Source organism: Propithecus coquereli, unplaced genomic scaffold (genome assembly GCF_000956105.1).
Source record: "Propithecus coquereli isolate 6110/MARCELLA unplaced genomic scaffold, Pcoq_1.0 Scaffold248, whole genome shotgun sequence".
NCBI lineage: Eukaryota > Metazoa > Chordata > Mammalia > Primates > Indriidae > Propithecus > Propithecus coquereli.
Genome location: NW_012148041.1, coordinates 1,195,202 through 1,214,768, shown reverse-complemented (window position 1 = coordinate 1,214,768; position 19,567 = coordinate 1,195,202). Strand labels below are relative to the sequence as shown.

Sequence of the window (19,567 nt, the reverse complement as noted above, 5' to 3'; positions counted from 1 at the left end):
ACACTAAGATCCGGTTTCAGGAAATGCAAACGGCTGCAGAGACCGCAGAGGAGCCGTGGCGGAGCGAGAGCTCCACCTGCCTGCTCGCTCTGGCGCCCTGTGCTCGCAGGAACCTGGCCTGCTGCTCTTGCAGTGCTCGGCGGCCCACTCCCCGCGTGGGAACTGGGGACCGGCTCTTTGCGAGCGGGGCCCTCGTTCTGTATTTGCCTGGCTCCCTGGGCGTGTGAGGTCCTTTCCGAAGCCTCCTTAGCCTCAGGGCCTTCTGGGGCTCCCAGAGGCAGCTTGCGGAGGGAAAAAGAAAGTCCATCCAAACTTTGGAGTCAGTTCTTGGCTTGTTTGGCCGGGCGCGGTGGCTCACGCCTGTAATCCTAGCTCTCTGGGAGGCCGAGGCGGGCGGATTGTTTGAGTTCAGGAGTTCGAAACCAGCCTGAGCAAGAGCGAGACCTCGTCTCTACTAAAAATAGAAAGAAATTAATCGGACAACTAAAAATATATAGAAAAAATTAGCCGGGCATGGTGGCGCATGCCTGTAGTCCCAGCTATTTGGGAGGCTGAGGCAGTAGGATCGCTTGAGCCTAGGAGTTTGAGGTTGCTGTGAGCTAGGCTGACGCCACGGCACTCTATCCCAGGCAACACAGTTAGACTTTGTCTCAAAAAAAAAAAAAAACAAACTTTGGAGTCAGACGGACTGGGGGTCTAGCCCCAACTCCACACTTAGCAGGTGGGAGGCCTTGGATCAAGTACCTGACCTCTTTGAGCAGTGTCCTCATTGGTAAAGCAGGGAGAATACCAACCTCTGAGTTGTGGGAATGTCTGAGAACAGATGCGAAGCACATCACAGGCTCTGGATAAAGCATTTCTTTTAGCTAGTCCCACCTAACAGTCCCTTGGCGGGACTCCACCCAAGTGGAACACAAAGGCAACATCACGAAGTTGGAGGAGGAGCTGGGCCAGGCCACTCCTCCAGGTCAGGCGGACTTGGCACTTGATTTGCTGGCTCCCCATGCCCTCAGCGTTGGCTCCAAAAGCTACTCAGAGCACGGCCCAGTCTGGGCTCAGTTGCCCCGAAGACACTGGAGACTTTCTGAAGCACATGGGGGTGAGCCCTGTGGTAGGGTCCAGCCTCGAGGGTCTTGGTGGAGACAGGCTTGGGATTCGGGGCCCTTCCACATCAGTGCTTCCACTTCTTAGATCCAGTGCCCACGAGGACTGGGATGCACCCACACCAGGAAGAGTGCCATGGATGCTGAAGACGTTTGCTCAGGTCAATTCTGAGATGCCCCCCTCCCTGGAAGCATGCCCAGCCTCTCTGTTCCCGAGGACCTGGTGGCCAGAGTAAATGGGAGCTTTCTAGGCATCCTGGGAGAAGATGCCTGGGTTGGAAGAGGGGGTTCCAATCTTGGGTGGCAGGAAGGGGCTTGGGCTGCGTCCATCCCAGTGGAGAGGAAAAGAGGCACCTCCAATCCCTGTAACGCCCCTACCCAGGCAGGGTCACACACAGAGCTCCTTTCCATCGAGGGCATTCCCCTGCACCCCTTCCTCCCTCCAGGGCCGATCTGGTCTCACCAACTCATTTGTCAGTGGGGTCTGACTATGGCTTGGGAATTCCACAGCACGGTCCTGGCTGGGCACCCTCAGAGCTGGGTCACACAGCCAGGACGTCAGCACAGAGGTATCAGACTCTGTTCCTCGAACCTGGGTAACCTTGGCTTCACTCTAACCTGGGGCTCTGTCCTCTTGAAGCAGTTGACTGTGTGTGGTTGGGGGGTGGCTGGGTCTGGAGGGGCTCTGACTACACTTCACAAGATAAGACAGAGAAAAAGAGTGGCTCCAACCCAATCATCCTGAGGCCTGCGATTAAGCCAGAGCCTGGAAGCAGTGGCCACCCTGGAGCCCACCTGCTCAGCTGTGGGCAGGAAGCCACTAGCAGCCACTCAGGGCTTATCTTACATGGGGCACTCCTCCTACCTGTGCCGCAGGCAGCCAGCCCCGCTCGGGCACTGAGGCCGGGCGGGGTTTGTGCCGGGGAGCCAGGGCTGAGAGCCTGACTTGGCCAGCCCTGCCACCAGCGCCCAGAGCTGAAAGAATGGAGGGACCCAGGTAGAAACTCGGAACTTTTATTAAATACTCATTCACCCATCTGCCACCATCACCCAGAGCAGGAAAAAAAAAATTATCAAAATGGAATTAAAAAAACTAAACAAATTAAACCCAATCCGCTGCAGTCTATTTACAGGGCTGCTCCCTGCCTCTCTGCCACAGAGAGGCTGGGGGGCAGCTGGGGGTGGTGGGGGCCGGGCACCTTTTCTCCAGCCACAGGCCCCTGAGGAATTAATTCTGACTGCGGTGGCAGGAAGCCCCTGTGCCAAGTAGCCCGGCATCCTGGCTGGCCTCAAGGGAGGTGGTTATTGCTGGGAGGGCAGGGCTGGGCCTGCTCTGCTCCCACGGGGCGGAAGAGCTGCCTGCCCCTCCCCCGGCAGGCAATGACCGTCAGGGCGCAGGGCCAGTCCCCGCGGCAGCCCCGATTTCCACCTGAGAAGGGGAGTGGACTGAGGGCAGGAAGGGTGTTCTCTAGAAGGACACCCCACTGATTTTGAGGGGAGGGTACCCCAGTGCAGCCTGGTGATCAGGCTCGTTCTCAGCTCCCAAGGATGACATGCTCCCCAGTTCTGGCCGCCTGGCCCTCCTCTTGGGTGGGGCGCCCGCCAGTTAGGCTGTTTGCCTGCCGCCTTCTTGCCCTGGAGACCTATGTGGCCACCTTCCACGTGTGGCAGCCACAGCCTGGGCCCCTGGAAGCAAGAATGCCTGTGTAGCATGACACCTCCTCTATCATGGCGCAGGACCCAGCCCTCTTGCGCTCAGCAGCCGCTCTCCGACACTGTGGTCTTCAGGGCCACGGCCCCTTGCTGCATGGCAGCGGTGGCCACGCTGATGGCTTCCTCCAAAGTCTGCTGCTCCTCCAGCTGTGGGGGAGAGGACGTAGAAGGAAGGAGAGAGTGAGACCCTTCCTCATAGAGTCTCGTGTTGGTAGGATGTGGCCTACTTTTTTGAACCTCCTCCGTCTTTCCAGTGCCACATGCTGAGCACTCAGTAGGGCTCCAATAAACAGGACATTTACTGACGGAGTATTTAGTAGGCTAGGCACGGCCAGGGAGCCATGGAATGGGCCAGGCTCAGAGAGACCTGCTTGCTCACAGGAGAATAACTGGCTGGAGAGGCCCTTAGTGATCACCTACTTCAGCCTCCGTATTTTCCAGATGAAGAAACAGAGACACAAAGAGATGAAGGGCTTGACCACAGGTGGACTGCCATCAGCGTTACCCTGAAGGCTGGAAGGGGCTTCATCATTCTGCCTCAGCCAAGAAAGGGCCTTGACATGGATGTAGGCACGCAGGGCTTTGTCCCCTGAAACGGGCTCTTTCTGAGCCAGATGCCCCTCTCTTCAAGATCCCCATGTAATTCCCCTCCTCCTTGGTCCCTTCTCTGGCCGTGCGGTCCCCTTTCCTCCAGATCTCTACCCACCTGCACCGCAATGTGCGTGCCATTGGCTGTGGCCAGCAACGCCACCTGTTGATGATGAAGGGATGCTACACTTGAGTCCTCAGCTACCACAGCCCCAGAGGTAATGATTGTGACCTGAAAAATAGGAGAATGAGGTCTTTTAACCCACCTGCAGTACTCTGCCTGCCCCCAGATGAAATAAAACCCCTTCATGCAAGGTGGCTGGGAACCACTCCGAAGGGAGTGGATAAAACCACAAGGGTCAGATTAATTAGCCTGGGGCTCAGAGCTGAGTGAGGTTCAGTTTTTCTCTAACTTAGAGCCCAATTTAATTTAGGGATTTTGAATAACAGAAGGACAGAGCTGTAAAAAACCCCCAGAGATAATTTAATCCCATCATTTGAAAATGGACTGAAGTCCACGGAAAAGTGCCTTGCCTAAGGTCACAAAGCAAATTAGAGACGTAGAAAGTGTCTCTAGCCTCGCAGTCAAATGCTTCTAATCACGCCCCAGAGGAGCTGTGGGGAAGACCCTCTTTTTGTGGGGAATCTTTGTCCTTCCAAGAAGCCTTGACTAGTTTAACCTGCACTTTAGTGACCGCCCCACATAAAGGAATGGCAAGAGAATAAGAAACCCCGAGCAAACTGCCTGGTCATACGGGCTGCGTCTGGGTGCCATCGGCGCTGACCATGGTGACCGTATGTGCGCCAGATGCGGCCAGGTCGTCTTCATGACTGGGGATGGTGAGGGTGGTACTGCCATGCTGGGTCACCATACTGATGGCACTCCCCAGGGCCTGCAGGTCTTCCGGGGACAGGCTGACCTGCCGACAGGAAGGGAGAAGATGAGCAGGGGTGTCAGTGGAGGGTTGTCTGAAAGCCCCGAGGAGGATGTGTCTGCTCTCCCGGACAAAGCTGGCTTGTTGGTAGGCCCGAAGTGTCGTAAGAGTGGAACGGGTAGGGGGACAAGCAAACCAATGGGTCCAAGGTTGCTGAGTGGCTACACTAGAAGAATTTGGCCAACCACTTCTATTTGTCACCACTTTGCCTCTGGGCCTTGTATGCAATTCTGGGTCTCCACCTAATGTCTCCTCATCACAACTCTAGAAGGCACAGGTCCATTTCACAGTGAGGGTGCTGATGAGGGTCAGGCTATACAGCCGGCCAGTACACTGGTGGGACAAGACCCCAGGCTTCTCAACCCCGCACCATGCTCTAGCCCCTGTTCCAACATGCCTCTCTTGAGAAGGACATCCAAGTGTCTCATTCAGATGATCAGGACTTATCAGCTTCCAAGTAAAGAGAGAAACTACTGACTGTGCCCCAGAAGTCCCAGAGACCGAGCTGCAAACATGAGGAGGAGGAGGAGGAGCTGCGTTACAAGATGTGGCCCCTCAGCCTCAGCTCTCTGAGGTTCATAAAGCTTCAACTGGAAACTGGGTGGAGGTGGGGCTGTCAGAAGTTCGGGGCTCCCCAGAGCTCTCAGAGAGAGTGGAGAGGGTGCCAGGCAGAGCGGCTGGCCCCACCCCTGCCCTCCAGGGCCTGTACCTGCTGGGCACCATCCTGAGTGATCAGAGCCACCTGGGGGGCCCCATCCTCCTCGGTCACCATGGCCACTTGGGCTGGGATGTCATCACCCTCTTCCTTCACCTCCGAAAGGTAAGCAATGCGGGGTCGTTTGGGTGGCGGGCTCTCCTCGGCAGCAGAGGCAGCTGGGAGAGGAGAGCCCAGGCTGACACCTGCCACTGGATGCCATGGCTTGTCCCACTCTTAGCCCCGGCCCACTCCCCTCACCCTCAAGCTGCTGCTGCTCATAGAGGGCCTGCTCGCTCTCCTCTGTGGCCTCCAGCTCGCCGTGGGCGCTGCGCTTGTGCATGGCCAAGGTGGAGGTCTGCCGGTAGGTCTTGCCGCAGGTGCTGCAGGTATAGGGCTTGCAGTGTGTGTGCACCACGTGGTGCTTGTACAGGCTCGAGTACTCGGTGAAGCGCTTCCCACAGCCTGGCACCGTGCAAACGTATGGCTTCTCCCCTGGGGACACTGGGCTGTGAGGGGGGTGGGAACTGGGGCTGGCAAGGGGAAAACTAGGGGGACAGGGGCCGGGGACGGGGCTGGTAAAGGGAGAGCTGGCAGACGGGAGAGGGACTGCAAACCGAGACTCTGAAAGGACAGAGCTGGAAGAGATGACTGGCGGGACACAGAGAGCACGTGGGTGTGGAACCACTGAGCCCAGGGACGAGGTGGAGGGAAAAGCGGCACGGGGCGAGGCTGGGGCCAGTGAAGTGGCGCGGGGGGGCTTGCGAGGCTGCGGCGGGGAGCCCTGGGAGTGGCGAACAGCAGAGGCAGGAGACGGATGATGAGGTGTCAGGTGTGATGGGAGAGAGAGGGGACACACACAGCTAAGAAGACAGACGGATGACGAGGGAGTAGCACCGGGGAGGGAGGATGCACAGGAGCCACACGGCCGCGGACGGGCCAGGAGGGGACGGCGGCGTTTCACTCTGCTTCCTCCCCATCATCCCGACCCTGGCCTCCGTTCAGGAGCCCAGCCGGAGTGGAGGGATTCACGGTGGGTGCAGGGAGGTGGTAAGGAGCTGAGGGGCCCCAGAGAGGGCTGGCAGGACCTGTCAGATTGGCCCTAACTGGAAATGGAGGAACAGCTCAGGGCAGAAGAACGGCGGTTCTAGGGATACCCCACCCCCAGACCAGCCTGGAACGGCCGGCAGGGAAGGGCTCTGGGCTGGGGGTTGAGAATGTGTCTCAGATCAGAAGCCTACAGTAGAGGGGCTGGGACCTCGGGGGGTGGTCCTCGTCCACCGGCTGGCCCACCTGTGTGGATGCGCACGTGGTTCTTGTAGTTGGTCGCGCTGGTGAAGCCGCGGCCACAGTGGGGCTCCGGGCAGGTGTAGGGCCGCTCGCCTGTGTGGGTGCGCACGTGTACCTTGCGGATGTTAGACGTGGTGAAGGAGCGGCCGCAGCCCTCAAAGGGGCACCGGAACGGGCGTTCACCTGTGCAAACGGCAGGGTGTGAGGGGTGGTGCAAGGGGATGACGCCGCGCTCCAGGTCTAAGTCTGAGCGGTGAGTTGAGTCCCCTTTGCCCAGGGAACGGGGTGGCGGCGGGCAGGGCCCAGCATACCGGTGTGGGTACGGACGTGCTTCTGCAGGTCTCCTGACGTCTTGAAGGCCTTGCTGCACAGCTCCTCTGGGCACTTGTACGGTTTCTCACCGGTGTGGGTGCGAACGTGGCTCTTCAGCCCGTAGCCTGTCCACGTGTGGCAGGGAGGGGTGAGAAGGGCGCCCAGTGGGGCGTCATCCGCCACCATCCACCTCGCACAGAGGCTCTCCGTCTTAAGGTGTGCTCTGGGAGGCTCCAGGGCGTTTTTGGCTCAAAAAGCCTATGTCTGCCTCTATCCCACCCCTGCCTGGGCAGATTAAGGAGGGGCTAGAAAAGCCCATTCTGCCCTTCTTCCCTCTCCAGGGGCAGCTGGAGCCATTCTAGAACAGGAGCATGAGAGGAAACATAAAGAACTGGTGGCTAAAGGCCCTTGTTTTCACTGAGAGGAAGACAAGGCCAGCGAGATGCAGTGGCCCACAGCGGGTTGGCCTCAGAGCTAACACAGGAGGCAGGGTCTCTCCCCCAGCCCTCCAGCCTCCTGCTGCTGGCCTGGACCATGCTGCCTTTCCCGTCCGCAGCAGGGCCTGCTCCAGAGAGAGCCCCCTTCAAGTCAGAGCACCCGGATGGTAGTTTCTCCAGGAAGGCAGCCTGGTGTTGGGTTCCCTTCAGGGAGATCCCAGAGCAGATCTAGAACCCTCTGCCCTCAGCTGAAGGTGGTCCACCTTTGGTCTCCATCCAGGTAGGTTACCTGTGGCAAAGGCCTTTCCACAGCTGGGGAAGTCACACCTGTATGGACGGTCACCTGTGTGAGCTCGTTCGTGCACCTGTGAGGACAAGCAACCACACAATTCAGAGGAACGAGGGTGTGACCTGTACTCTCTCGTTTTCTTTAGAGCCCTGACGCCCTTCCCTCCTGCACCTTCACATATGCCATAGCCCCCTGTGCTGACGTTGCTGTACACTCATCTCTTCCCTCCAGCAACTTCAGCGGGGGACCAGTTCCAATCAAGGTGGAAAGGCAGAATTACGGTCTGGAAGGGAAGATGGCAGAGCTGAAAGCTGTCTGCCAGCAGCCTTACCTTTAAGTGATGAGCAGTGGTGTAGAGACGCCCACAGCCCTTGTAGCCACAGCGGAACGCTCTGTCTCCAACCTGCTGCCCTTTGCCGTTATGGGGAGTCTGGCTGTCATGCAGAACCTGGAGGAAAATGTTGGGGTCCCTATATGTTTTCTCCCCAATGAGGGGATGGGAGGGGTGGGACACAGGGCCCAGCTGGCAGCTTGAGACTCAATTAAGCGTGTCAGGTGCCTCTGTGGTAGAAGGAGATTCCAGACAGACAGGGGACAGATGTGGGGCACACTGCAGAAGAAACAGAGCTGGCGTGTGGCGTCACCACCCATCTCTGATGGACAGAGGGAAGACTAAGGCCATAGGGGCTATGGCAGCTACTGAAGAAAGGATGTTTCCTAGACAGCTAGGTAGGGTGGGGAGAGAGGCTGTCTGCAAGGCCATACTTAAACTGGGCTGAGTGCCAGAAACCCTCCTTTCAGCCACACACACCTAGGAGGCTGCAACTCTTGACACCTCCATCCTGCGATGGGAGGGCCCTCTTCCTCCCAGCAGGAAACCTGTGCTCAGAAGGGGCACTGACAAGGGGGCTTGCTGTGGGGATGAGCTCACCTAGGTTCACCTGGCAGGGCACAAGGCCCAGGGTGAGGTGGCCGTAACCAGAGCGCCCAGGGGAGGGGACTGCAGTCCCCACCAGAAGTCTCAGCTCTAAGGACAGCACCCAGCTGACAAGTGTTCCCCTTTCATCTCTCCTGGGACACAGCCCCTGGCCACACAAAGCCCTCACTGCTCTTCTGCTTTCCTGGGAAGGGTCCTGGTGGGACTGTCCCTTAGTCTTTTTTTCTGGAATGCTTCAGGATCACATTGGTCTTTCCAGGAACTCTGGAAATTGAACTCCAGAGTCGCAGTGAGTGGGAGATAAAGGGCTGAGGCCAAGCTCATGGTAAGTCTGTCTAGTCAGGCTCCAAGACAGGGGTCAAAGAGCTGACAGAGTTCCATGGATACTTAAGCAGCCGGTGGGTAGAGGGGGGGGTCACAGCCTATGTGGGCACTTGCATTTCACTCCCATGTCTCACTAGCTCCAGGGTAACCGAGGGAATGAAGGAACATCAGGGCCAGCAGTGGTCTCTGAGGTCATCTGGTCTCATCTCATTTTAGAGGAACGGCGGAGGCCTGGGAGGGGCGGGACTCACGCAAGGTCCGGCTGGGTGGCAGCAGAGCCAGCACGGACCTCAGGGCTCATGATTTAAATAAAACCCAGTTCTCTTTCCATCAGCAGCAAGTCTCGAATTTGGTCTTTCAAATACACCTCTGGGAATAGGGGTGGGAGTAGGCACAGCTTTATTTTACTTCATTCTGAAATACGTGGGGATTTCCTCTTTTCCTCTACCATACAGCCGCACAGTTTCATTATAAAACGACTTCCCAGTCTCTGGGTAAACTGGCGCTCCCGGAAGCTCTGCCACACCCGCCCCGAGGCTCCGCGGTCCAGCCCAGGGAGGGAGCACCTGTGTGGGAAGCCTGTAGATCTCTGCCCCTGTCCGCTCACTGGCAGGGCCGTCGTTCCAGCAGGGAGAGGTTGGACTGACTGACGTTTGCAGAGCGGGACCCTTCTCCTCGTCAGCTGAGCTACCGTGTGGGCCTCACGCGCCAAGACTCGCAGCTGCTCTGCTGCGTGTGCCCTTGTCATTGCCTACCGAGGTTATTTTCCCACAGGACTCAACGGGCCACAGAGATGAAATAAATGCAAGAGAATCTGACCCTAGTGGACTAGAAAGCTAATAAAAGCCACAGGCAAGGGCTTTCTAGACAGCACGGGGTATTATTACAGCAGCCAAAGCGAAGCTGGACCTAACTTCCCACCATAAGGATGCCACTGTTTCTCGCAGCAGCGACCCCCTGCAGAGACAGCATAAACAAGGGTGAGTGTGAACAGCCGGCAGGGGCCCCAGCCAGGCTGTGATGCACACCCTGGACAATGATGTGTGACAGAGGAGTCGGCGGGGCAGAGGCGGAGGGGCACATGGAGTAGCCCGGGCGTTGCCCGAGCACAGGCTGCCCTCGTCCTTTAGCGAGGTGAAGTTCTGGCAGGACCGAGAGGCAGGCAACGCCCCGCCGTCTAGACAGAGATCATCAGGCTCTGCATGCTCACCTTGCTGGCGTATTGCTCCAGAGCCACCACCGTGTCTGCACTGAAGCCCTCCTCATCCTCTGCTGCCAGGTCTTCCAAGCCCACCTCTGTCTGCACAGCCAGGATGGTGCTGTCCGATGGCACAGCCACAGGGTGGTGGATGTAGGCAGTGGAGCCGTCTTCCAGCTGGACAGCTTCCAGGGCACTGGGGTCATAGCCCTCTAGAGGGAACACACGGTTAGCTTCGATGCCACACAGGGGGAAGAGATACAGCTGGGACCCTGTCTGTAAGTTAATGAGAGGTACGTACGCCAAGGAGGATTTCAGCACCCAGTTTCTCCTGGCCCCTCAGCTTGGTGATTCACTTTTTTTAAGTGATGGGGGTCTCACGATGTTGCCCAGGTTGGCCTCAAACTCCTGAGCTCAAGCGATCCTCCTCATCTCAGCCTCCTAAGTAGCCGGGACTACAGGTGCCTCCACGCCCAGCTACACCTTGGTGAGTCGCTCTTCTGGCCCTCCTTCTGGAGCTGCCTCTCCCAGGGTGCACTGACTGGGAACTCACAAGCTCCTTGAGGACCTGACAGGGGCCCATCTCATCTCGGCCTAGATGACCACAAGAGCCTCCTGACCAGTTGCCCCTCACCCACTCTAGTTCCCTCCAGGTAGCGCAGCATCCAGAGGGATCTGTGCAAGACACAAATGTGATCGTGTCACCTAACTGCCTAAACAGCTCTAACACTGGTCTTCGGAAAAAGACTAAAATCCTTATCCTGACACTCAATCCCCAAGTGCACTGGCCCTGCCTTTCTCTCTTTGGCTTCCTCTTGGCCATTCTGCCCTCACTCCCAGTGCTCTAGCTTTTCTGGCAGCTCCTTGAATACATTATTCTTTCTTCTCCCCAGCTCTAGGCCTGCACATGCTGTTCCTTCTGTCTGGAGTACTGAACTCTCCCTGCCATCCTTCTTCCCCCGGGTAAGTCCACCTCATTCCTCACCTCTCGGTGCAAGCACCACTTCCTCAGAGAAGCCCTCCCTGAGCCTGACCCCTGTGTGTAATGATCAGCATGTTCCGCTTCCATTTCCCCCACTAAACTCTAGGAGAGCAGGGACTGTGTCTGATGTTGTTCTCTCATATACTCCGCACTTGGCGCAATGCCTAGCCTGCAGTAGTCACTCAAGAAACTACTTGGAGAAGGAATAAATCGCTATTCTTCAGCACCTTAGGAGCTTCATTCTTAAATATTAGTAAGTTTTTTCTCCTAGTCTCGGATGAAATCCCTGGGTCCTCTTTAAAGCCCTAAGATTTTGTGGCTGTGCTAGAGCCAAAGCCACCATTAAGGTCCATGGTACTGACCCCCAAGGTCAGTATCTGGCGGCAGAAACAGGTGCTTCTGCAGTCTGCACTAGGGAAGGTGGGCGAGGCAGCTAATCCAGGTGAGCGTGTGTGCCCTGGGGATGACAGGTCCCATGTCTATACCGTGACCCTCACGGTGTACCACTCCATCCCCCAACCTCTGCCAATTCTGCCTCCCATCCTGCCCCACCAGTCGTGATGACTGCGATCCCACCTTTGGGTGTGCGGTGTATGTAGGCCATGCTGCCGTCTTCCAGTTGCACAGGTTGTCCATCCTCAAAGGAGAGAGGTTCTGTAATGAGAGCAATGCCTGCGTTTCTCTGGAGCTCAGTGTCATAAGGGGTCCCTTGGTGGGGGCTGCCAGGCTTCTCTCCACAAGACAGGGGTGTGTCAGGGTGCCCTCACCTTTCTGCACTGTCACTTGGTGGATGTATGCGGTGGTCCCGTCCTCAAGCTGGATCACTTGCCCTTCAAGCAGCTTCTCTCCTGTGGGGTGGATATGGAGAGAAACAGGCCAGGCCCAGGAAACAATTAAGAGACACTTGCCTGCTTTTAGCAGAGGCCTATTTGAGTCTCTGGGCACTAGTCTGTGAGCTGTGGGCCCCGAGGCACTGAGGGGGAAGACATCCTGCCTTGCAGGAACCCCACATTTCCCAGCAGATTCCCTTCTAGTCACTCAAAGGAGGAGCAACTCCATTTATTATTCCACCCACGTCCAGCAAAGTAGGGACTTCCAACCTAACAGTAAGCTGCTGAGATGGAACTAAACGGAGAGCAGAGGCTGCCCTGAAACCTAGAAAGGCCCCAGTGGGTCAAAATCCAGATATAACTCAAACTAACAAAATCAAAATACATCCCCTAGTCTCTCACTATGGCAGTGTGCCAAGACCTGGAGCCCCTGAGAAGGCAGGCAGTACAGCATAGTGGTTAAAAGCAACAGGCTCTGGAACCAGGCCAAGATGTCTGAGTTTGAATTCTAGCTCTACCTCTTAGCAGCTATGTGACCTTGGACAGCTTATTTAGCTTGTTAACAGCCTCCCGAGTAGCTGGGCTACAGGTGTGTGCTACCATAACTGGCTGTTTTTTTATTTTTTTGTAGAGATGGGGTCTTGCTATGTTGCCCAGGCTGGTCTTGAACTCCTGGCCTTGCGTGATCCTCCTGCCTCAGCTTCCCAAAGTGTTGTGATTACAGGCATGAGTCACCGCACCTGGCCCTAATCTGCATTTTACAAGAAATGGAAAGTAGAGCAATAGGAGTTCTGTGGACTATTATGCTATTATGTATCCATCTAGGTCTTATTCCACTGCCACTGTTGAGTAATGTTTCCTTCACTGAGCTCTTATATTTTCCTTTCAATTTTCTAATAAAACATTGACTCACCTACAATAAGCAATGTAAAAATTAACAAGACTCCAAATATCTTAGGAAATCATCCTCTTTTGCCTTACTGGAAAGCACTGCTAAAAGGCTCTTGGAATTAGAATTAGATGTCCCCTCCCTGTGTCCAGTGAGTCTGAGAGAGGGAATGAAGGAAGGAAATGAGAAAGGGAAAAAAGAAAGGGAGATTGAAGAGTTAATGACAAGTGATTTCTTTGTTCCCTTCTTTAGAAGCTTCAGGTACAGATTTCCGGCCCAGGTCTCTGCTGACATCTCCCTTCTGGGGAATCCCCAAACTTGTCCCCAAACTGAGTCTTCTTAGAGTCAGTAACTAATAGTCCAACAACCCAGCTGAAGGCAGGGAAGGCAGAAGCAAAGATAAGAAAGGCAGCAGAGATGAGGGGAGAGGAACCCACTTTCTTCTCTCCCATCCAGAGAGCACTGGGCTACCCACATGGTAGCCTAACGGGCAAGGCCATCAGAACTTGGGGTTCTGAAAGCGTCAGCAGAGCTACTGCTAGCAGAGTGGGTGCTGCTTCAAGACAGGACACAAAATGTTGAGAAGGGTTGTCTGAGGAAAAATTTTAACCCACTATTTCCTCTAACGGCCAGAGACTACAATGGGCAGAGGCATTGGAGAATAGCTGACTGATGGCGGCCTTGTACCCCATTATGGAGGGGTGACCACACATTCCAGTGTGTTTATTAGTAACAGTCTTTCACTCTCAAAGTGTGGGGTTTGAATGATATATTGTATGTACATCCTAATTACAGATAAGCCTCATAAAATTTTAGGGCTTCCTGCTAGCTAAGCTGGGTGCCGACAGAGGTGGAGTGCTTCAGTTGAGAGCTCAGAGGAGCTCACCGGGAAGGCCAGTGTGGTCCTGGTCTCTGAAGGACATCTCTCCCCCGAGCAGTGGGAGTCTGTCGTAAGCGTCGGTGTTCACGCACGTGCGCAAGCGCGCACTGCAACACTGGAGAGGGTGCAGCGATCAGAGCCAGGAAGAGTGAGGAAAGAAAGATATAAATGGGCAGGTGGGGGAGGCAAAGAGACCCAGACATAAGAGAGAAAATGTAAGAAAAGAATGGCTTTCTCAGGCCAGGTGTGGTCACTTGCTGTTTATGCAAGCATCGATTTGCAGTGGAAGACTGAGGCAGGGCAACTAAATGGGTCCAAGGTGTAAACACAGGCCTACCTGGAGTTCCTAAGTTCTCCCATCCCACTGTACCTCTGCTGAGACTGCACCAGAGGGGCAAGACCGGTAGGGGAAGTCTGCAGACACAGGGTTTTAGGCTTCAGAAGTATTCTAGAGAAGTTCCATTCTCAAGAGAATGAGGCCAGTGAGAACCCACACATCACAAACAGCTCTTGCCAAGACATCTTTCCAGAAGCCGCCCCCACACGGTGACATATGGAAAGAGCTTACTGATGAGATTAAGGGGCCTCTTTAGTCACCATCAGGAAAGAGACAATTTAAAATGAAATCAATAAACAACTTATCTGTAAACTTAGGAATGGAAATATATTCCGACAATGTGTTCAAATGAAGGAGGGCAACGTTGCAGTGACAACGTGGTTATGAGAACAGTGACACTCACGGACTCCAGAAAAGGCCGAATAAAGAGGAGGAGGAACGAGGCAGTGTCTGCCCAGTGCTGTCCCAGGAAGACAGGAATGCCATCTGGCACGCCTCAGAATGCTGGCAAGAAAGGAGGGGTGTCCCCGGCCTGCAGGCCTTGCTCTCAACAACACTCTCATCTGACTCCACATCTACCTTGATTCTAAGTTCCTTGACAGTGGGGATAAGATGGCCAGATTAAATACAGGATGCCCAGGTCAATCTGAATTTCAGATAAATGATAATTTTTTTTCAGTGCTTAGTGTTACTTAGTATTTTTTAGTATTTAATCCCATGTTTATACATGTCTTATCTCATGCAACATTTGGGATATACCCATACTACAAAAGTAGTCGTTGTTTATCTGCAATTCAAATCTAACTGTGCGCCCTGTATTTTTATTTCTGGCAGCCCCTAGAGTGGACTAAGGCATGAGATCCATGCTTGGGTGTGCCCCTTTGAGCCTAGAAGAACATCGTATACATGGTACATGCTCAGTAGATAGTTTGAGTGCTTAAATTTGCTTGAATTAGGATGATGAACTGCTTCTGGAGAGCACTGAGAAACTGGCTGGGGAATATTTGAAAAGCAGGAAGTCATAACTAGCACCGTGTCCATCTGCTGCAGAAATATTTATGAACTACTCACTATGTATATGGAATTCTGCCTGTGAGAGGTCTTGGCTCCCACGGGCGGGGCAGTCTTACTCTCCAGCTTGCCGATGTGGCGTTTTATTTTCGAGTTCCCTTTCCATCAAGCACCACAGGAGATTCTCACGCAGAGCACGCTGTGGTGGTAGGCAGGGGTGAGCAGGCGGGCGGGCAGGGTGGGAATGAGACTCTCTGAAGGGGACATTCCTTTCCAGAGGCAGAGATACAGGGAGGGATCCTGAGGTTCCCCAAAACACTCACCTTTGACAGCTTGCTGGACATAGGCTGTTGTCCCATCACTGAGGGTCACCGTCTGCAGCCCCAAGCTCTCCATGGCAAACTGCTGCTCGTGTACTGAGACATGAAGTTGGCTGCTGGCCAGCACCAACAGATTGCCTTCTGGGTCACAAATCTGAGAAAATGGACAGTACCACATTATGAGTTGCCAGCTTCCTCCTCCTGCAAGGACATGCAGGGAAGGAGTTAATGAAGCCAGCCAAAAAGAAAGAGATGAATTCTTCAAAGTAGGGAACTATACTGGTTTTTATGAAAAGGGTTCAAAATATATAATACATATCTAAGAATTCTAAAAGTTGAGCATAGAAGAGAAGCATGCCAGTCAAATTGGTTGTACAGCAAGAGGTCACTGATCAAAACCCACTTTCAAACTTGTTCCCCTTAGGAGGGGCTGTTGAAGGCAGGCAGCCAGCCCCACTGCTGACAGCCCACTCCAACATCTCTCCTGTGCTCAGACCCACCCATCCACCTGTCTTGTTGACCATCCTCGGGGAACATCTCACAGGTATCACAAATGGAACGAGTCCCCAGCAGAACTCACAACATGCCCCAACCCCCCCAACTGTTCTACTTCCAGTATCCCCTATCCCAGGGATGACACCTCTATCTACCCAGAATCTGTGGGGTCACCCTTGAGTCCTCCTTTTCCTCAAAAGTCCAGGTACCTATTTCAGGCAAGTATCACCTCTCACCTCTCACCTCTTGTACGAGTCTCTTAACATATGTCTAAACTCTTGTCTGTTTCCAATTCATTTTTTCTTTTTTTTTTAAGAGACAATCACTCTGTCACCCAGGCAGTGACACTGTAATTGTACAGTGGCACAATTACAGCTCACTGTGACCTCCAGCTCCTGGGCTCAAGCAATCCTCTTGCCTCAGCCTCCCGAGTAGCTAGGATTATAGGCACATGCCACCATACTCAGCAAATTTTAAAAATTTTTTGTAGAGACAGGGTCTTGTTATGTTGCCCAGGCTGATCTTGAACTCCTGGCCTCAGTGATCCTCCCACCTTGGCCTCCTCAACGACTGTGATTACAGTCGTGGGCCACCATGCACGGCCCCAATTCATTTTCTAACAGGCTGTCAGGGTGACCTTAAAAGAACAAAAGGTACAAATCTAAATATACCACTTGCCTTCAATAGCTTCCCGTCACCCTTAGAGTCCAGCTGGCAGGCACAGCTGGGTCCTGTTATAAATTCCCACAGCCTGGGCGCTACTTCTTCCCAGCACTGCACCTCGGGGCTCACCCACTTCAGTACTTACCACTAGCTGTCCAACATCTGTTGCCTACACAAACCTCTGGGCTCCAGTCCGGTTTCTGGCTCGAGGTGGTTTTGCTAGCACCTGAGACTGGCGGCTCTGAACAAATCCGCCCAGAGTGACTCCCCCCGTCCTCACGTGCAGGGTGGGAAGCGCGGAGCCTACTGCAGCTGTAGACTCTGCGCTTGCCAAGCTGCACGAAGCTCATAGCCTCTGCTCTCAGTTCACTGGTCAGACTCTTCTGCTGCTCACCCACAGAACTTTCCGGGGCCTGGGATCTGGACTACCTATTTGATTCTCATGGGCTACCAGCTGCTTGCCTCGACAGGTGCTACCGAACTGTTTCTGTGTCAGGGCACGCAGAAAGAAGGGTATTTGTGTGTCACACCGCAGATGTTGCTGCCTGAAGCCAGGAGCGACCAGCTGTGGCTGTGGCAGCCCTGAGGGTCGAGTGGATCGATATCTGGGCAAAACTGCAGCCCATCTGCGACACAATGGTTAGGGTGCTCTACCCCAGGCTAGGCATCTTAATAGAATTACTCGTTCATTCTGTCCACAAACATTAACTAAGCTAAGCTCCAAGGACAGCAATACTACTACTACTAATAGTGAACACTGCTGTAGAGTTATCCATGTACTAGAAATACGATACATATTAACTCATTTAATTCTCACAACTCTATAATTAAATACTATTATCCTCATTTTACAGTTGAGAAAGTTGAGGCCCAAGACATCATACTTAATGTTACTACCTGCTCAAGGTTGCACAGCTAACAAGTGGTAGAGGAAGATCTGAACTAGGCCATCTGATCCAGAGTGTGCTCTTAATTACTCTATTATGCTACCAAGTACAGAGGTTCTTGAAGCTGGAGATTTATGAACCCTGAAGCCACCTGAAAATACTCTTTTGGTGTGTGAGCCTGTGCATTTTGTTAAGAGAGGGGAGTCCAAGGCCGTCACCAAAGTCTTACAGGGATTAGAGGTAAAGAACCACTGCTCAAGGGGGGAACTCTGGCATCTGACCCATTTTCCCTACCTCTTAAAAGCTGTGTAGCCTTGGGCAAGTAAAGTAATCTCTCTGAGCCTAAGATGCCACTTGGAAAAAAATGGGGATAATGGCACCTGCCTCACAGGTTGCTGTAAGATTTAAATGAAGTCACATACGTCAGCGTTTAGCACAGTGCTGGCACATAGGAAGTACTCTTGAAATATTGGCTCTGAGGGGGAGGGCAAGGAAGAGGAACCTAAAACATAGTAGAGTAGTGGCAATAGTCCTGGACTAGAAGCCTACAGAATAATTGGCTTCTAATCTTGATTCTATCTCCTATGTCTGCCTCCTTATCTGTAAAATGAAGTATTGCCCCAAATGACCCCTAGATCCTTTCTACTGCTTATGCTTTTTTTTTTTTTAAAGAGACAGGGGTCTCGCTATGTTGCCCAGGCTGGCCTTGAACTCCTGGTCTTAAGCAATCGTCCCACCTCAGCCTCTGGAATAGCTGGGACAATGGGCACACACCACCTCACCTAGCTACTAATATTATTTTTTATCATATAGATACCCCATAATATGTGCCAGCCACTGTTCAAAGTACTTTACCTAGGCTAACTCTTAATCTTAAAAGTAACCCTCGAGAAGGTAGGTACATTATGTCCATTTTATAGATCAGGTGACTGAGGCTTAGAAGTATAGTAATTTGTCCAAGGTCCCAAAGCTACTAAGTGCTGAAGCCAGGATTCAAAGCCAGGCTGGCTGGCCCCAGAGTCCACACTTCTGAATCTTTGGCATGCCTCTTCCTTCTGCTAATCCACTGTGACCGACACACTGTCAGCACTCAAAACACTTGAATATGGGTTGTTTGACTTCCATCTCACCAACTGTAACTTAAACCCAGTCCTTCCTGGTCTGCTGGCAATGGAAAGAGCGAATAGCTGGTAGCCGCATTTCCCAAAATAACCCTTCTAAGACTCAAAGAAAACAAATCACCACTCCTTCGCATGTTCTCGCATCCTGGCTAAATAACCCCAACTCATTCATTTTTCCTCCTTAACCCTCATAATACAAACCTTTAAAAGAGCCCACTGTCGCTCCCCAACCTTTCCCAATCTCTGCCTTCCAACAGAGCCTGACTGCAGGGGTGCGAAACCTTCTGCCAGGCATCCACCAGTGTCCCGATTGCCACCTTTCTCCCTTTCCCTCCTTTAAATGACGGTTTACTCTGAACCCCCCTGTGCCGGCACCAAACTGACAGCAGCAACAGAAAGAGCCTGAGCGAGGCCTTGCCGCCGCTTCAGGATGGCTGTGCCTGAGCAGTTCCGCCTGCATTGGCGTCTCAGATGCAGAACCCCCTCGGCCCTCCGAGAAAGGGCAGGAGCTGGGGAGGGGTAGTGGGGGCGGCTGCGCTGTTTTCTCCTGGGAGGGTGTAAGGTTTACCAGCTTTGCAATGAGCTGAGCTGGGTACAGGGGAGAGGCAGACTGAGAGCGGGTAAGGTGAGATAAGTAAGAGTGATGACAAAGGGGAACACTCGGCTTGTCCAGAACGAGCAGCAAGTCCACTTCTGTTTGTTGCTCTTTTAAATGAACTTAACCCACTGTTGGCTGCATGCAGCAAATAACCCTATGCCTTCAAAATATAGCGATGCACTTCCTAATGTAAAAATATAATTATTGGGGAGAGATTATGTTTAGAAAAACTTTTTAGACACTTTGGATCTTTAGGTCTCTCCATGAATCAAGATGTGCTTAAATTGCCTCCTCAAAGGAGAAAAATAAGGGATGTGAAAGACAGGAAACTAAAGAGTAGCCATGGTGTTTGTCCACTTCGACACAGTTGATATCTACTCTGATCCACTTCCAAGCTGGGCTGCGCTGACCACAGGCACCTGTTTGCTATTCCATCATCCTCTGCCAACCAGAGCTCCCTGGACATTTGGAACAAGGCTTTCTATACTCTGCCTCAGCCAGCCTAGAGGGCAACTGTTATTTTTCTGTTTTTTTGAGACAGAGTCTCACTCTGTTGCCTGGGCTAGAGTGCCGTGGCATCAGCGTAGCTCACAGCAACCTCAAACTCTTAGGTTAAAGCGATCCTCCTGCCTCAGTCTCCCAAGTGGCTGGGATACAGGTATGTGCCACCACGCCTGCCTAATTTTTTCTATTTTTAGTAGACACAGGGTCTCGCTCTTGCTCAGGCTGGTCTC

The 19,567-nt window shown here is 53.4% G+C and overlaps 1 protein-coding gene across 1 annotated transcript in view; it reads right to left on the bottom strand.

The window, feature by feature from the left end:
- Positions 1-2,099: 2,099 nt before the first annotated feature.
- ZNF76 (zinc finger protein 76) overlaps positions 2,100-19,567 on the bottom strand; it is a 31,676-nt gene continuing 14,208 nt past the window's right edge. The window contains exons 2-14 of the mRNA XM_012646642.1: positions 15,073-15,223; positions 11,570-11,650; positions 11,379-11,456; positions 9,833-10,032; positions 7,693-7,809; positions 7,362-7,437; positions 6,635-6,760; positions 6,327-6,506; positions 5,295-5,528; positions 5,049-5,212; positions 4,160-4,324; positions 3,523-3,636; positions 2,100-2,963 (exon numbers count right to left, since the gene is read on the bottom strand). Of these exons, the coding sequence (XP_012502096.1) occupies positions 2,859-2,963; positions 3,523-3,636; positions 4,160-4,324; positions 5,049-5,212; positions 5,295-5,528; positions 6,327-6,506; positions 6,635-6,760; positions 7,362-7,437; positions 7,693-7,809; positions 9,833-10,032; positions 11,379-11,456; positions 11,570-11,650; positions 15,073-15,145 (1,713 nt within the window). The 5' untranslated portion in view covers positions 15,146-15,223 and the 3' untranslated portion in view covers positions 2,100-2,858. The remainder of the gene's footprint in view (positions 2,964-3,522; positions 3,637-4,159; positions 4,325-5,048; positions 5,213-5,294; positions 5,529-6,326; positions 6,507-6,634; positions 6,761-7,361; positions 7,438-7,692; positions 7,810-9,832; positions 10,033-11,378; positions 11,457-11,569; positions 11,651-15,072; positions 15,224-19,567) is intronic.